Source organism: Musa acuminata, chromosome BXJ3-6 (genome assembly GCF_036884655.1).
Source record: "Musa acuminata AAA Group cultivar baxijiao chromosome BXJ3-6, Cavendish_Baxijiao_AAA, whole genome shotgun sequence".
Lineage (NCBI taxonomy): Eukaryota > Viridiplantae > Streptophyta > Magnoliopsida > Zingiberales > Musaceae > Musa > Musa acuminata.
Genome location: NC_088354.1, coordinates 25,353,848 through 25,368,113, shown reverse-complemented (window position 1 = coordinate 25,368,113; position 14,266 = coordinate 25,353,848). Strand labels below are relative to the sequence as shown.

The 14,266-nt window shown below is 40.6% G+C and overlaps 2 protein-coding genes across 4 annotated transcripts; both read right to left on the bottom strand.

Moving 5' to 3' along the window:
* Positions 1-3,904: 3,904 nt before the first annotated feature.
* LOC135639883 (uncharacterized) lies at positions 3,905-9,743 on the bottom strand. Of its 3 annotated transcripts, none has more exons than XM_065153873.1 (8): positions 9,386-9,719; positions 9,003-9,128; positions 8,718-8,801; positions 8,529-8,626; positions 8,106-8,425; positions 7,676-7,907; positions 6,931-7,135; positions 3,905-4,267 (listed from the first exon to the last, which is right to left on the bottom strand). In XM_065153873.1, exons 2-8 carry the CDS (start codon positions 9,096-9,098, stop codon positions 4,187-4,189), a joined length of 1,116 nt encoding a protein of 371 aa, XP_065009945.1. In that variant the 5' UTR covers positions 9,099-9,128; positions 9,386-9,719; the 3' UTR covers positions 3,905-4,186. The 3 variants fall into 3 exon arrangements, with proteins under 3 accessions (XP_065009945.1, XP_065009946.1, XP_065009944.1); XM_065153872.1 differs by having other exon boundaries at positions 3,963-4,267; positions 9,607-9,743; XM_065153874.1 differs by lacking the exon at positions 6,931-7,135.
* A 2,647-nt stretch (positions 9,744-12,390) lies between these two features.
* On the bottom strand, positions 12,391-12,814 carry LOC135641410 (17.8 kDa class I heat shock protein-like). The gene is made up of 2 exons (XM_065156768.1): positions 12,622-12,814; positions 12,391-12,557 (listed from the first exon to the last, which is right to left on the bottom strand). The coding sequence occupies exons 1-2, from the start codon at positions 12,812-12,814 to the stop codon at positions 12,391-12,393; spliced, it is 360 nt and encodes a 119-aa protein (XP_065012840.1).
* Positions 12,815-14,266: the final 1,452 nt, after the last annotated feature.

Here is a 14,266-nt window from a genome sequence, read left to right as displayed (position 1 = left end):
CACCCTTTTACAGTTTCACTCCTTTTGACGGGCTTAGGAGACAACCCTTATAGAATTTTCTTTCCTCTCTTAACAGATTAGAACTTGGAAGAAAAGAGGAAGAAGAACTTTCAACTCATACAACACTTTTGAGCTCTAAAAATCACAAAGTAAAATCAGAATTTCGATGGTTTCTGGGTGCCCTTTCAGTGCTGAAAGGGTGGGGTATTTATAGGCCCCAACCTAGTTTGAATTTGGGGCTCAAAACTGTCAATTCCCGAAATTTCGGGATCTGGCGGTTGCACCGCCTGGCAGAGCTCGAAGACTGAGCCTCTGGGCGATGCCACCTCTTGTCAGGGGCGGTTGCACCTCCTGCCAGAGCTCGAAGACCGAGCTCAAGCGGTGCCACCGCCTGACTGAGGCGGTTGCACCTCCTGCCAGAGCTCAAAGACCGAGCTCAGGCAGTGCCACCTCCTATCAGGAGCGGTTGCACCGCCGAGTCTCGCTCGGAGACTGAGACCAGGCGGTGCCACCGCCTGGCTGGGGTGGTTGCACCGCCTAGTCTCGCTCGGAGACTTAGCCCAGGCGGTGCCACCGCCTGGCTTGGGCGGTTCAACCGCCTGGCAGAAATCAGGGTCCGAATGGGTTGATCCATTCGGCCCAATTTGGGTTTTTCATGGGCCCAATTGCCCCAGGATTAAGTTAATGGGATCACCTCCCATTTCCAACTTAATCATTGTGCTAACTACGATATTTCCTAAGACATTTACTGCAACTTGCTCCGGTGCGTCAATCGGTTCTTCCGGCGAGCTTCCGGCGAACTTCCGTCGATCATCCGATGAACCCTCGGTGATGCTCCTGCGGACTTCCGGCAAACTCCTGGACTTGCGACGATCCACTTGGCGAGTTCCGACGAGCTTCTTTAGCAAGCTCATGGACTTCTCGGATTTGTTTCCGTAGAACCTCCGACGACTGTCCGAACTTCCGTCGAACTCTCGAACTCCCAACGTGATCATTGTCTTGATTCCGGTGCAACTCCTACTGCATGTCTTTCTTTCATCGTAGTTAATCCTGCACACTTAAAACAAAACTTCGATCGAGACAATTAATCCTAAGCAATTAACCAAGTTGTCCGGCATGTCATTGGTCCCTCGACGCTTCGTCTGATTCTTCGGCGCATCGTCCTCTCCTGCAGCTTATTGCCCAATCGGCCAGTTGACTCCGCAACTCCGATATCCTTGGCACAATACCCGCTCTTCTTGGCCCGATGCCCGAGTCCACGGCCCGAAGCCTTCTGTCGATACGTCGACCGATCCACCGGCCCGACGTCCAATCTTCTGACATGTTCCTTCGGCACAACATGATTTTCCTACTTTAATTGTCTCATCCTGATCGAAGCATCCTGCGTCACTCAAAACGCAGATTAAATCATAAACATATATCAAGTAGTTTCATCATCAAAATACGAGATTCAACATTTATTACTATATTTATCCACTTCATCTATAGTTTGCAGATGTTTAAACTTTAAAATACCTTGAATCATGTGGTCTTGGTTGGCAAGGTTTGTTGAAGCACGATATGATTGGCACAGGGTTAGTACTTGTTGGAGCAACCTGGCTAGAGAGGTTTGTTGGGGCATGAGTTTGTTGAGGCAGAATATCCTTGTTGGCGATGTTTGTTACGGCCTGAGTTTGTTGAGGAAGAATATCCTTGCTGATGTGATTTGTTTGGGCCTGAGTTCGTTGAGACACAAAGTCCTGGTTGGTATAATGAGTGGATATTGGAATTCCTATTGTGGACGGATCCAATGATATTGGAAGAGATGAAGTTCCTGACTTATGCTTCTCCTGTCCACTAGTACCATGGGAAACTTCTGTTATGGAAGGCTCCGACATAATAGGAAGAAATAAAATTTTGGATTTGTCCTTCTATTCGCGGTGTTGTCCTTTCGAGTTGGAATGCTCAATAGTCTTCGTCACTATCGGTGCTACTGCCATTGGAGGAGACTCGCCTTGTTGCTGAGGCACTTGACATGGTCGATAGACCTTAGTGATCGGTTTCGGAGTTTGCTGATAGGCTCCATTTGCAAGACCAAAAGATAAGCAACGCTGACATCATTGTGGCTTCCAAGAATATGAGACATGTACCTTCCGAGTGTTCCCATCAAGATCACGATAGAAAACCTCATTAGGAAGATCTTCGTCGGAAGAAACCAGTACACATGCTCGTGCAAATGCTAATCTCATCTGAGCTGTTGTCGCTTTGTCGATGTAGAGTGGCTGTCCTAGAGTACTGCATAACTTTGCAATAAAACGTCGACTCCAAAGATGTAGAGGAAGGCCTTGAAAGGATACCCATAATGGAATAGATTGCAGGCTATCTAACTCCAAACGGACATCAAGAGACTAGTGTCATAGAATCATTGGATGGCCGCGAATAGTCCAGAATCCTTCGATGACCCGTTGCAAATCTTCTTCAGAGTATAGCTTGCAAACAAAGAATCAATTCTCCAGCATATGAAGATTAAATGATGATATTCCCCATCGAGTTTTGATAAATGAGGATAGTGGAAAATAAGATGTTTTGAGACCTACCACATAGCCAACAATCGCCATAGACCATGTCTCAATCAACTCTGCTGAATCAGTAGTCTCGTATACAGCAATCTTCTTATCAGCCTGAACTTCTGGAGCCTTGAAGAGGCTAGTCCAAGGCTGAGGGTTACTGGAAATGAGAGCAAGCTACCGCGATCTAGAGTGCGACCTGCTTCGATGCTGCTTCGTCGAAGGAGTTTCTCTCTGGAGAGGATATGGTGGAGGAGCAACTTGAGAGGTAAGGGTAGGGAGTCTTGCCATCGTACCTACCCTCCCGCCACCGTCGCTAGCCCTAGGGGCCATTGTTGGCATGTTTGATCCCTTCTCTAATCACTGCTACAATACTATTGCCCTTGGAAACAGCCGATGCTGTAGTAGATCAGATCGCTGCTACAGTACCGTCGATCTGCTACAGTACCGTCTCCCTAGGGAGATCTGGTATATATATATATATATATATATATACACACACACGCCATCAATTAGAAGTAAAGGAAAAAAAATATTTTTCTCTTTGTAATCTGAAAAATTAAAGTTTGAATCACGAAAGCAACCCATCTAAATATTGATGCAAGATTGATTATATACATCGACTTCTTCGTACCCCAGTGAGTCTTTGTGCAATGAGAAGTTTATTCTGGATGTAATACCCGACCATCCAACACAGGATGATGATCATGTGCTCTTAAATGAACACAATATTTCTAACTTAAATTTTTGTGCAAATTTTGTAAACCATAGGCCTTCAAGGAAGAAGGGTATTCCAGTCTCCTTGCCTCTGTTATTGTTGAACCACGTGATGCTCGACATAAGCGATGAGAGAATTCCACCCTCTTATGTTCCTTCTTATGGGTTCAAACAGGTCCAGAAAACATTCAACACCGCATGGATTCGCAGCCAACTTGAAGAAGAGATCAACAGGAATAAGAAAGTAGCTGCTAGCACACATTTCTGAACTTATTTTCCAACTGATAACTAGATTCCAACGGGCATAAAAATTGTGAGGGAATTTGAAGAATCAGATTCTTGACTTGGTTCGACATAACTGGCTTCAACTGCAGCAGTTCTTGGTTGTCCATGCTGATGACATGTTCCAGCCTGCACACTGGTCTCCTTGGTTTCAGCTGAAGAAAGACATTGACTTTTGGTTACACAGGATCACAACAACGGACAACAAGCACATCCCTGGCAAAAGGTTTTCGTCCAAGGAATTAACTCGAAAGCAAGCAAAGATCCATGCAATACCAGTCATCAGATGGTCTTCCCACGGCACATGGCAGCTGTAAAATGACAAGGAAAAAGGGAACGATGGAAAACCATGGAGCAGATTGATCTTACATAAGAACTTTATTACTACAAAGGAACGATGGAAAACCATGGAGCAGATTGATCTTACATAAGAACTTTATTACTACAAAGGATTACCACTACAAAAAATATAAGCCCTTACACAAAGCATTCCACCAAAATCAACTAGTACTGAAAGCATTGTGCAAGAGACAAGAGAAAGTGCCAAAGTAATGCACTGTTATAATTTCAAAAAATGACTTCCTCACAAAAACAAGCACACTGGATATGCAGTCTGATTTTTGGACCGCAGAAATAATAATTTAATCATCCTGAATGACGATAGCCTCCTCAGCAACTTCCCAACAGCAACTCTCTGTTGACTCTTTGAATGAACAGCAACTCTGCAACAAAAGTTACAAAGTTTGTAGCTTAAATTTGAAAATGTTGTGGCACTACATTAGTCATGTCATCTCTTGACAGACTAATCCACAGAATAGATCTGGCAATTTATATCTAGCATGATTGCTTGGTTTGTTCAAGTGACTGAGCAAATAAATAAACACTTCAAATGAAGGAAACATACTAGGAAAGGAAGACGTGAGGTTGGAGCCTATCAATGGTCACCTTGTGTGCTGATAAATACATTGAATGAACCACCCAGATATGCAAAAAGGTCCTGTGAAGTCTCTAGGTGGTCCAACAGGATGATTCACATGCATATGGACTGGTAGCCAAATGGACCTATAATTTCCTGAAGATAAATGCAAGTGTCTGATAGCCTAATAACATTACAATTTTATAATTATTTCTACGTTCTTGCTCAATAGTGCATCAAGGAACCTATGGAGAATGTTGTGCTGCCTAGAGATACCAGCAACTTATTTATTTGTTAGTCTGCCAATTTGTGAACATATACCAAGGACATCTCTCATCAATTGATTTTCTTGTTTTTCATTTATTAGTAAGATCACGTCCTAAGACCAAAAAGACATACTATTATGATGATGGAAGAACATTAAGGATGACTCAAGTATCGTTGGCATAAATGGACATGCCAATCAAGTCCAGGATTCAGATGAAGCAACAAAAAGAAATGATTCTTCATAGTTGAATATGAAAATAAGATATGAAGGATGTGAAGTTTTCTAACAAACCATGACTAAGTTATACTAAGGGCATACAAAAATAAAAATAAAAATGGGGAACTCAACCTGATGAGAACCGCATTAGAAAATCAACAGTTAATTATAATTCACACATTCCTTTCATATTATCAAAAAAGGCTAGCTCCTTCCTTTTACATGTCATTACTTCGATAATATGTTGTCAATATTTTATCTGACACCCTATTTTAGACAAAGAGGATCCATGTGTAGTTGGGAAAAACAGCCCAACAGCTGCACCTTCCTATTATAGAAGGTACTCCTACACACAGTGATTGCAAAAGGCGCTCGGGCGCTCGCCTAGGCGCTCGGGCGAGGCCCGAGCGCCTCGCTAATGTCCCAGGCGGCGCGCTTCAAACAGGCGCCGCCTGGGCGCTCGCCCGAGCCCAGGCGCTGGGCGCTTCGGGCGAGCGCCTGGGTAAACCAAGGCGACCGAACCAGAATTTTAGGTCTGGTTCGGTCCTGGTTCGGTTGTTAGTTGGTTCAATCGAACCAACTAAACCGATATAACCCCAACCCTAATCCTAACCCAACACTAACCTGCTGCCGCTGCCGCTCTTGATCCCGATCGCGATCTCGTCGCTCGCTGCCGCTGCTCCCGCTGCCGCTGCTCGCCGCTGTCGCTGCTCGCGCCTCCCGCGAGCCTTCCCGCTGCTTGCGCCTCCCGCGAGCCCTCTCGCTGCTCGCATCTCCTGCGAGCCCTCCCGCGAGCCTTCCCGCTGCTCGCGCCTCCCTCGAGCCCTCCCGCTACTCACGCCTCCCGCTGCTCGCGCCTCCTGCGAGCCCTCCCGCGAGCCTTCCCGCTGCTCGCGCCTCCTTCGAGGCCTCCCGCTGCTCGCGCCTTCCGCTCCCTTTCCCTTTCCCGCTGTCGCTGCTGCTGCCGCTGTCGCCGCTCGCTGCTGCTGCTGCCGCCGCTGCTGCCGCCACTCGCCGCTGCTTCCTCATTTCTCCATCAGGCTCAGTATACTCTTAATATTAAGTTTATTTGAATTTTGAAATGATTAATTTTCTGTTAATAGATTAATAATATATTATTTTGATTTTAATGTTGTTAATTTTTATTTATTTGAAATTATTGTTATAATTATATTATATATTTTTTATAATTTAGATAATTTTAAATAATTATATTATATATTTTTATAATTATATTATATATTTTTATAATTATATTATATATTTTTATAATTTAGCGCCTCGCTTCGCTCGGGCGAGCGCCTAACGCCTCGGGCGTTTGTGGACCTTGGCGCCTTTTGGCGCCTAGCGCTTTTTAAATCACTGCCTACACATAAGCAGAAAACCCAGCAGATGGGAAGGTGGCTCAAAGTTTTACCATCTATTGCCCTGATCTCTAATTTCCATCTAAAATCACATCTGTGGTTCATTTTGATGTATGATTATTTCATTATTAAAAAAACTAAAGTAAGAAGTTTTATATGGCCCTAATTATAAGAACATTTAGTACGAATCATTAAATGAGAATTACTAATCAAGAATTCATCTCAATACCTACTAGGAGATTGTCTAATATGTCTTGAGCTAATGGTTTTTGGCTAATATGTCTCGAGCTAATGGTTTTTGTCAGCAATTTCAGTTCTAACATTGTCACAATTTTGTAACTACCAGCACAATTAATGGACTGAAAACTGCTGAAATCAGGTCTTACGACTTTAAAGTTGAATTATCAAACACTCAATTTTTTTTTACTTTACAAGTCTTCTCTGATGTAAACGAAAAGTAGGCCACACTGAAAAATTATTTAGCATAATATGAAAAGCAAATTTTTCTATCTTTCCAATAAAGGAAAACTGTTCAAGTTGTTAAAAAGTATTGGCTGTTACAGTAAAAGTTTTATATTCAATTGTTAAACCTTCAAAAGAGTGTAACCAACAAGGACTTACCCTGGAACAGGTATATACAATCAGAGTTATCCAACTCCAGCCATCTGCTGAACAAGCTGATGAACCATCAACAGCTTGCTGCAGAAAATATAATAGGGGGGACATCAACTGCATCTCATATATGCATGACGAGCCACATCGCTTGCAAATGTCAGGTTTCGGTAATTTAGTTTTAGCAAAAAGAGGATTACCGCCATAGGAATACCTACGTAAAAGAAGTCACAGAAGAACAGTAAAAGGATCAACAAAAGTGCCAAGAAAATTCAATAGAAGAATCGTACATGCGAAAGTATGAGGCACAAATTTTCCATGAGTATTTTTACCTTATGCAGAAGAACTATTTATGTTTGGCTTTCTTCGAAAAATAAAAATAAAAGAGAAACTCTTTGTAGAGAAAGCCTATTGTCATGTTACGACAACCTAGTTCAACGCAAAAGGAAACTGGAAACTGATATACCTAATAGGCAACCATGATAGATGCAACTTGTGCTTCAAAATTTCTCCATCACTAAATTGAAAATTAGTTAAGTACAAGATGTAACAGCTGAAAGTGCACCTAAGGCAACCAACAGAAAAGAAAAGAAATAAAAAGAAAAGCACCACAGGATTATGTATTTTTCTTTCCCTTTTCAGGCATGTCAATTTTAACCAACAAGTTTTCTGTTTAAGGATGTAAGTACTCAAGTTAAAAGTTCTTTGACCGGCCATCATGGAGACACCAAAGGACAAGATAAAATTAATGTACCTGAGGCACTGCTCTGGGTGTGCATCCATCTGTTTCTTGAACTTCAAATAAGTTCTATCGGCACCTAAAGCTCTATCATACTCATAAGTTTCTCTTTCCCATTGTTCTTCATCCTCAGTATCAGGAGAAGCACAATGGTTTTTGAGAGAAAGTGATGTGTAACCAGAACAAACAGCATCCATATCACCAGAGGACTCGACCTTTTGGGAATAGATATAGAAACAAGGGAGAACTACAACCAAAGAAAAATGCAAATTATCACAACAGCTTTAACTTTATGCAGCTCAAAATACAATTATATGGAACTTCCCTGATAAAGTAGGAAAACAGGAACACCAACTATTCGGCAATCACAACCTTTTGGCATATAATATCATCACTAAATTCATCTCTTATTCGGTAAGATCAGAAGTAACACAAGGAAAAGTACCTGGCACACCGGTGTCTTCCACTCTAGGGTTCGCTACTGTACCTCTGGCAGATGCATCCGTGTTCTTGTGGCCATTTTGTTTCTTCGAACTCGAGGCTAGAGCAGCAGCTTCCGAAAGAGCCCGTGCTAAGTCCTCCATTTCTGTGTCACTGTCACTCTCGTCGTTGACTTTGCTGGACTCATTACCCAACATGTTGTCCTCCAACCAGCTGTTAACTCTCGGAGCAGGAACAGATTCTTTTTCCAATGAGACAGCATTTGAAGAAGTAAGACTCGGTTTCGTCTCCTCATGGTACTTCTGAATTCGAAGAGCTCGCCAGCTGCAAGATTGTGTGCAAATTGTATTCATTTTTACAAGCATGATTGATCTGAAACTAGAACCAAGATTAACGAACCAAGATTAACAAACCAATCTGAACAGACCTTCGAGGGTCAGTACCACAATTCAGGGCCAGGCAACCGAGAATATATATTGCACGATCCTCTATGTTCAGTTTTGGCAACGAAATAGGAGCATAAACCTGATATTAATGATATTGCATGCAAAATTTTATTGATTCCAGATTTTAAAAAATGCTTTTGATGTACTAGAGTAAGAAAACAACAAACTACCTGTGCCACAAGTGAGAGCCTCCCTCCACATAGACTACAGTGAAGAAGCTCACGGCTAATATCCACTTCTGGGATGGGCCAATCCTGCAAAGGCAAACCACCATGTTCCCTATAACTCACCGTGAAATTACAAGAAAAAGAACCAATAACCGAGTTGAAAGGGAGATGTTTATAAAACAACGAAAAGATCGCATGGACAACCCAATATTACATCTTTTGAGCAAAATCTCATCGAAGATGAAGCTGGAAACCTCCAAAAATAATCAAGTTCGAAACTTTACGCACCGGCAATCCCCCAATCTTTGTCGTGTAATGATCAGCCTTCTCGCGGTAATCCTCCGCCCACGGCCCCGGCAAGCCAAGAAGGACTTCTCCCATCATTGTCCGCAGAGATCAGCGATGCCTACTCTTCTGTATAGTAAAGAGGAGAAAACTCACTGCAATATGGCAAAAAGACGTGCGCGAGAGGCACTGGAAACTGGAAGACGCTCGATGTGTGTGTGTGTGTGTGTGTGTGTGTGTGTGTGTGTGTGAGTGAGTGAGAGAGAGAGAGAGAGAGAGAGGCGGAGGAGGATGAGGCTTTAGGGATTCTATCGACGACTGCTTCCCCTACGGGTCTGATTCTTTTACCAATATACCTTCCGTATCAGAAACAATTCATCACTTACCCTTCAGTCCAGTCGTGCCAAATCCCCGAGGCTCGCCCGAGCGAAACTAGGATCTGCGACGAAACGGGGAAGAGGGATCGGGAAAGGGCGGGCTGTGACGAGGCGGGGAGCCGGGGGCTGCTATGAACAAGGAAGAGGGAGGAAGGAGGAGGGAGGAGGGAGGAGAAGGGACTGCGCGACGGCGAAGGAGAAAGAGGAGGAGAATAAAAAGAGAGAGATACCAGGAGCGGAAGAAGCTGCCGCCGCGCACCGAGGATACGCCGCAGTCACTGGGGAGAAAGAGAGTCTGCGGTTAGGGCAGGGGTGCCGGGGTGCCGGGGGTCGTTTGGTGTTGAACTTGAGACCATCTGGTTCAATCCGACGAGAGAATAAATCGGCTCGACCCAACCCCGAGTTGAATCAGGCGCACGCCCGGTTGACGTTTCAAACATCCCTCTTTTTAGAATGATCTACCACGGGTGACCCTTAAAACAATGAATAATATGTCATGTCAATTATTACCTGATTTATATAATTAATTCGATTTAAAATTCATTAAAATATTAAAAAAAATAAAATCACTGGCACACGTATCCAACTGATTTATTAAAGATTGACGAAATATGGTGCTCTCTATACATTTGAATAAAAGACACGTAACAAATTCGATTTAAAATATTTTAAAAATAAAAAATCATTATATATCATATTTGTCTAATACATTAAATTTATGATGGAAGATTGAAAGTGGTTAGATACAATGCAGCATACTTTTAAATGTAATTTCGTCTGTAATTAGATGATTAATCTAATGATTGGATCGTTTAATCTCCTATACCTTTTATCTTAATTTTATAAGTAATCGTGACACAGTTTTATCTATGAATATAACATTATGAGATTTATTCAGCCGTTCATGAAGAAAATGTGATATAAAAATCAATTAATTTTTGAGTTATTTTAAGAGTTCTTTAAATCAATTTGAAAATTATGATATAAAAATTGTTTCATTATTAATTATTCTAACAATACTACATCCAATTTGATGGAAAATGAATTCGTCATCATTTAATTATTCAAGTGGATCATAATCGTTTCAACAAATTAATCAAACAGAAAACTATAATTTTTCCATATAAACTATCATTTAGCTATTGATTAATAATTAAAATGATAAATTTTGTAAAGTAATTTATCCAGCAAAAATTCCTACTAATAGGCTTTTACCATATGAGCAAGATGATAATTATCTTTGACTATATTTGACTCAAAATTTTTACAACTAAACAGATTTTTTTTTAATGAATCGGACCACACCAATTTAACACCTTAATTATTCAATTTAATTTAATTAAATCTAGATTATCCTTTGAAATTTTTAAATTACCTCTGTCTCTCTTCTTTCTCTACGCAGTCCAAGTGGCTTACTTCTCTCCTCCTCCCACTCCATCTTCGCTTCCTTCTCTTTCTTTGGCTCTATTTTTAAAACTGTCTCATCCTCCCAATCTGTCATCTCCTCCTCCTCCTCCTCCTCCTCCTCGTTGGTTTCCTCATCCTTTTACTTCTCTCCAACTCCCTCACCCCATCACCCTCCTCTTTTTCCTTCCACCCGTATTCCACTATTTCCTCCATTCCCTCCTTATCATCCTTCACTTGCGCTTCCTCACATTTTATCTAAAAAAATAATTATGCTCAAGTTATACTTATTCACATAATATATTATTTTTATATAAATTTATCCTGAATTTATTATAAAACTAAAAAACTTAAATTATCCTAAAAATATATAAAATTATCTTAATATACCCAAAAATGTTAGAGTTACATTTGAATGACATTCAAGAAACATATTTAAAAATATATTAGTTTCTATATAAAATTATTTTAAATTTATCATAAAACTAAAAATTTAAAATATATTAATTTTTACCTTAAACTACCTTAAATTATCCAAAGAAATTATAATATTTAAATTACATTCATTTATAAATTATCCTAAATTTATCATAAAACAAAATATAAATTTTTTTTATCTTATTAACTTAATGACACTCAAAATTAAAACAACCCCGATTACCTAATTTATTTTGAAATTAATATTTTTTGAATATTTTTAAGATAATTAATTATAAAATTTAAATAAGAATAACTCTTAAAATATATAACTTTTACACAAAACTATCCTGAATTGTTCCAAAAATCGCTATACTTGAATCATACTCATTCACAAAATATATTAAAAATATATTAATTTCTATATAAAATTATCCTAAATTTATCATAGCACTAATTACATAATTTATCAAATTTAAAATAAATTAAACTTGATTATCTAACTTATTTAAAAAAATAATCATTTTCTAATATTTATTAATTACTTTAATTATGAAAAATTAAATACCAATATAATTATAGTAATAATTTTTATTTATGATAAATTAAAAAATATATATATATATATAATTTAAATACATTATTTAAATAAAATTATTTAATATTTTTGTGAACAATTACAGTGAACAAGTATAATTCGAATATCATGATAACCTATAACCAACCTGAATTGTAACTTAAGTGTGAAGGATCCGACCCAGCCCAAATCATCGATCCTAATCGAATCGTCCATCAGACTTAAACAACCCATTCAAAAACATTTTCAAAATTTTTGAAAAAAAACTCCTAATAAAAACTAAATACTAAATATGAGAACTCATAAAAGCTCTCTAGTAAGAGTTTTTTCGATAAATTACCCTTTTTTTTTTTCAAAGCACAATATATATAAGACAAAATACTATTTTACATGCAACCGATGTTGCAGCGGAGTACCATCCGTATATATTAGGAGGACAAAGCATCCACCACCGTATACAACCCCACGTACGAAAATGCATCCATGTACGACACGTACTGTTTGTACAGCGAGTTATTGTTCCTATCTGTGCATGCAGCCAAGGCGACGTCGATGGTGCGGCCGTTGGGGGCCGCGGCGGTGACAGCGAGCACCCCGTTCTCCAGCGTCCACGTGATCACCGCCATGTTGGCGTTCTCCGGCAGCCGAAATCGCCGGCTGAAGCTCCTCCTCCGCCGCTCCACCGGTGCCACGTGTCCCCCTGCTCCACCTCCTCCGTCATCTCTCCGTTGATCCGCAGCACGCTGCCGTCCTCCACCTCTCCCTCTTCACGCCTGCGCACACCTACACAGTCAAACCGAAACGACACAAGAAAAGAGAGTACACGATGCATGGAGCTTTGGCGTACCGGGGAGATCGGCGGTGATGATGTGGGCGTTCGCGGTCTCCCGCCACTCCACGTTGGTGCGCGCCGGCCGGCGTCCCAAAACCAGCCTCGCAAAGGGGTCCCAGTCCAAGATGTCAGTGGAGAAGGGATCGAATAGCGTTCCCCGGTGCCCCAAGTAACCAGAGAAGACATCTTTGCTGCTCTTCCTTCTCATCCCCGCGGAGTACAGAACACTCAAGAGTCGTGTATGGATTATTTAATCCGCTTACTACGACTGACACGTGTCGTTGAAGGCCATGCAGGGCTGATACGTGGGACTATGCGTCGTAGTTGCGACGAAGACTCCTGACACACGTAGAACAGATGCGTAATATGTAAGCTGAAGGTTTCGGCACCGAGTAGACTACATACTGCAAGCATAACATTGAATTAGAGACTTAATCTTGGTTAATTACCGAGTTTGAGGGTATCTCTCTTATCTTGAGTTAAAGAGTTAGATGTGATAGAAATGAAATACAAAGAAGAAGATTACATTGAGATGAAAACAAAACATAATATTCTCTATTTATACATGTTATAAGAGAGAATGTTTCTCAATAGAGGAGGATCTTCCTTAACAGATGTATGATATTTCCTCATGTAGTTTGAGAGATCTTGGTTGTTGTTGAGGTTGTTATTACGAGAGATCTTGACTGTTATCATGCCCTCACAAGATGGTGCTTTTGTCAAGGACACTGATATTAGATCGATGTGATGAAAGCAATTTACGGGTGAGAGGTTTCGTGAGGGAGTCTGCTAGTTGATCAACCGTATGTACGTGAGAAATACGTAGTTGACGTCTGATAACTTATTCTCGCACGAAGTAAAAGTCGATGGCGATGTATTTCATGCGTGAGTGGAATACCGGATTGGCATATAGATAAATGGCTCTGACATTGTGACAATATATTATAGGAGTAGAAGTGATGTTGATGCCAAGTTCTTTGAGGAGATTTATGACCCAATTGAGTTCTGCAGTAGCGGTGGCAATGACACGGTATTCAACTTCAGTTGTAGAACGTGCAATTGTCTTTTGCATCTTGGAACTCCAACTGATTGGATTAGGTCCAAAGAAGAGAATATAGCCCGATGTGGATATTCTATCATCAAAATTCCCTGCCCAATCAACATCAGCAAAGGCGTGGAGATGAAGGGGGGAGTGTTTATAGAAAAAGAGGCCATGATTGATAGTCCCGTGAAGATATTACAATATTCGTTTGACTGCAGACCAATGCATAGTAGATGGTCGATATATGAATTGGGATAATTTATTGACCACAAATGAGATATCTGGACGGGTGAGAGATAAGAATTGTAAGGAGCCAAGGACTTGACGGTATTGAGTTGGGTTTGTAGTAGGGCTTCTATCATAGAGTTTGAGCGACTCGTTAGTAGACAGATGTGTTGTAACTGCCTTTGCATCTTGCATGTTTATTTTAGATAATAGATCTTGAATATACTTTTGTTATGATAGGAAGAGCCCGGAAGATGTGTATGTTGCTTCCACTCTCAAAAAATAGCTCAAGGTTCCTTGTGTTGAATCTCGTATTTTGATGATGAAACTACTTGATATATGTTTATGATTTAATATGTGTTTTGAGTGACGCAGGATGCTTTGATCAGGATG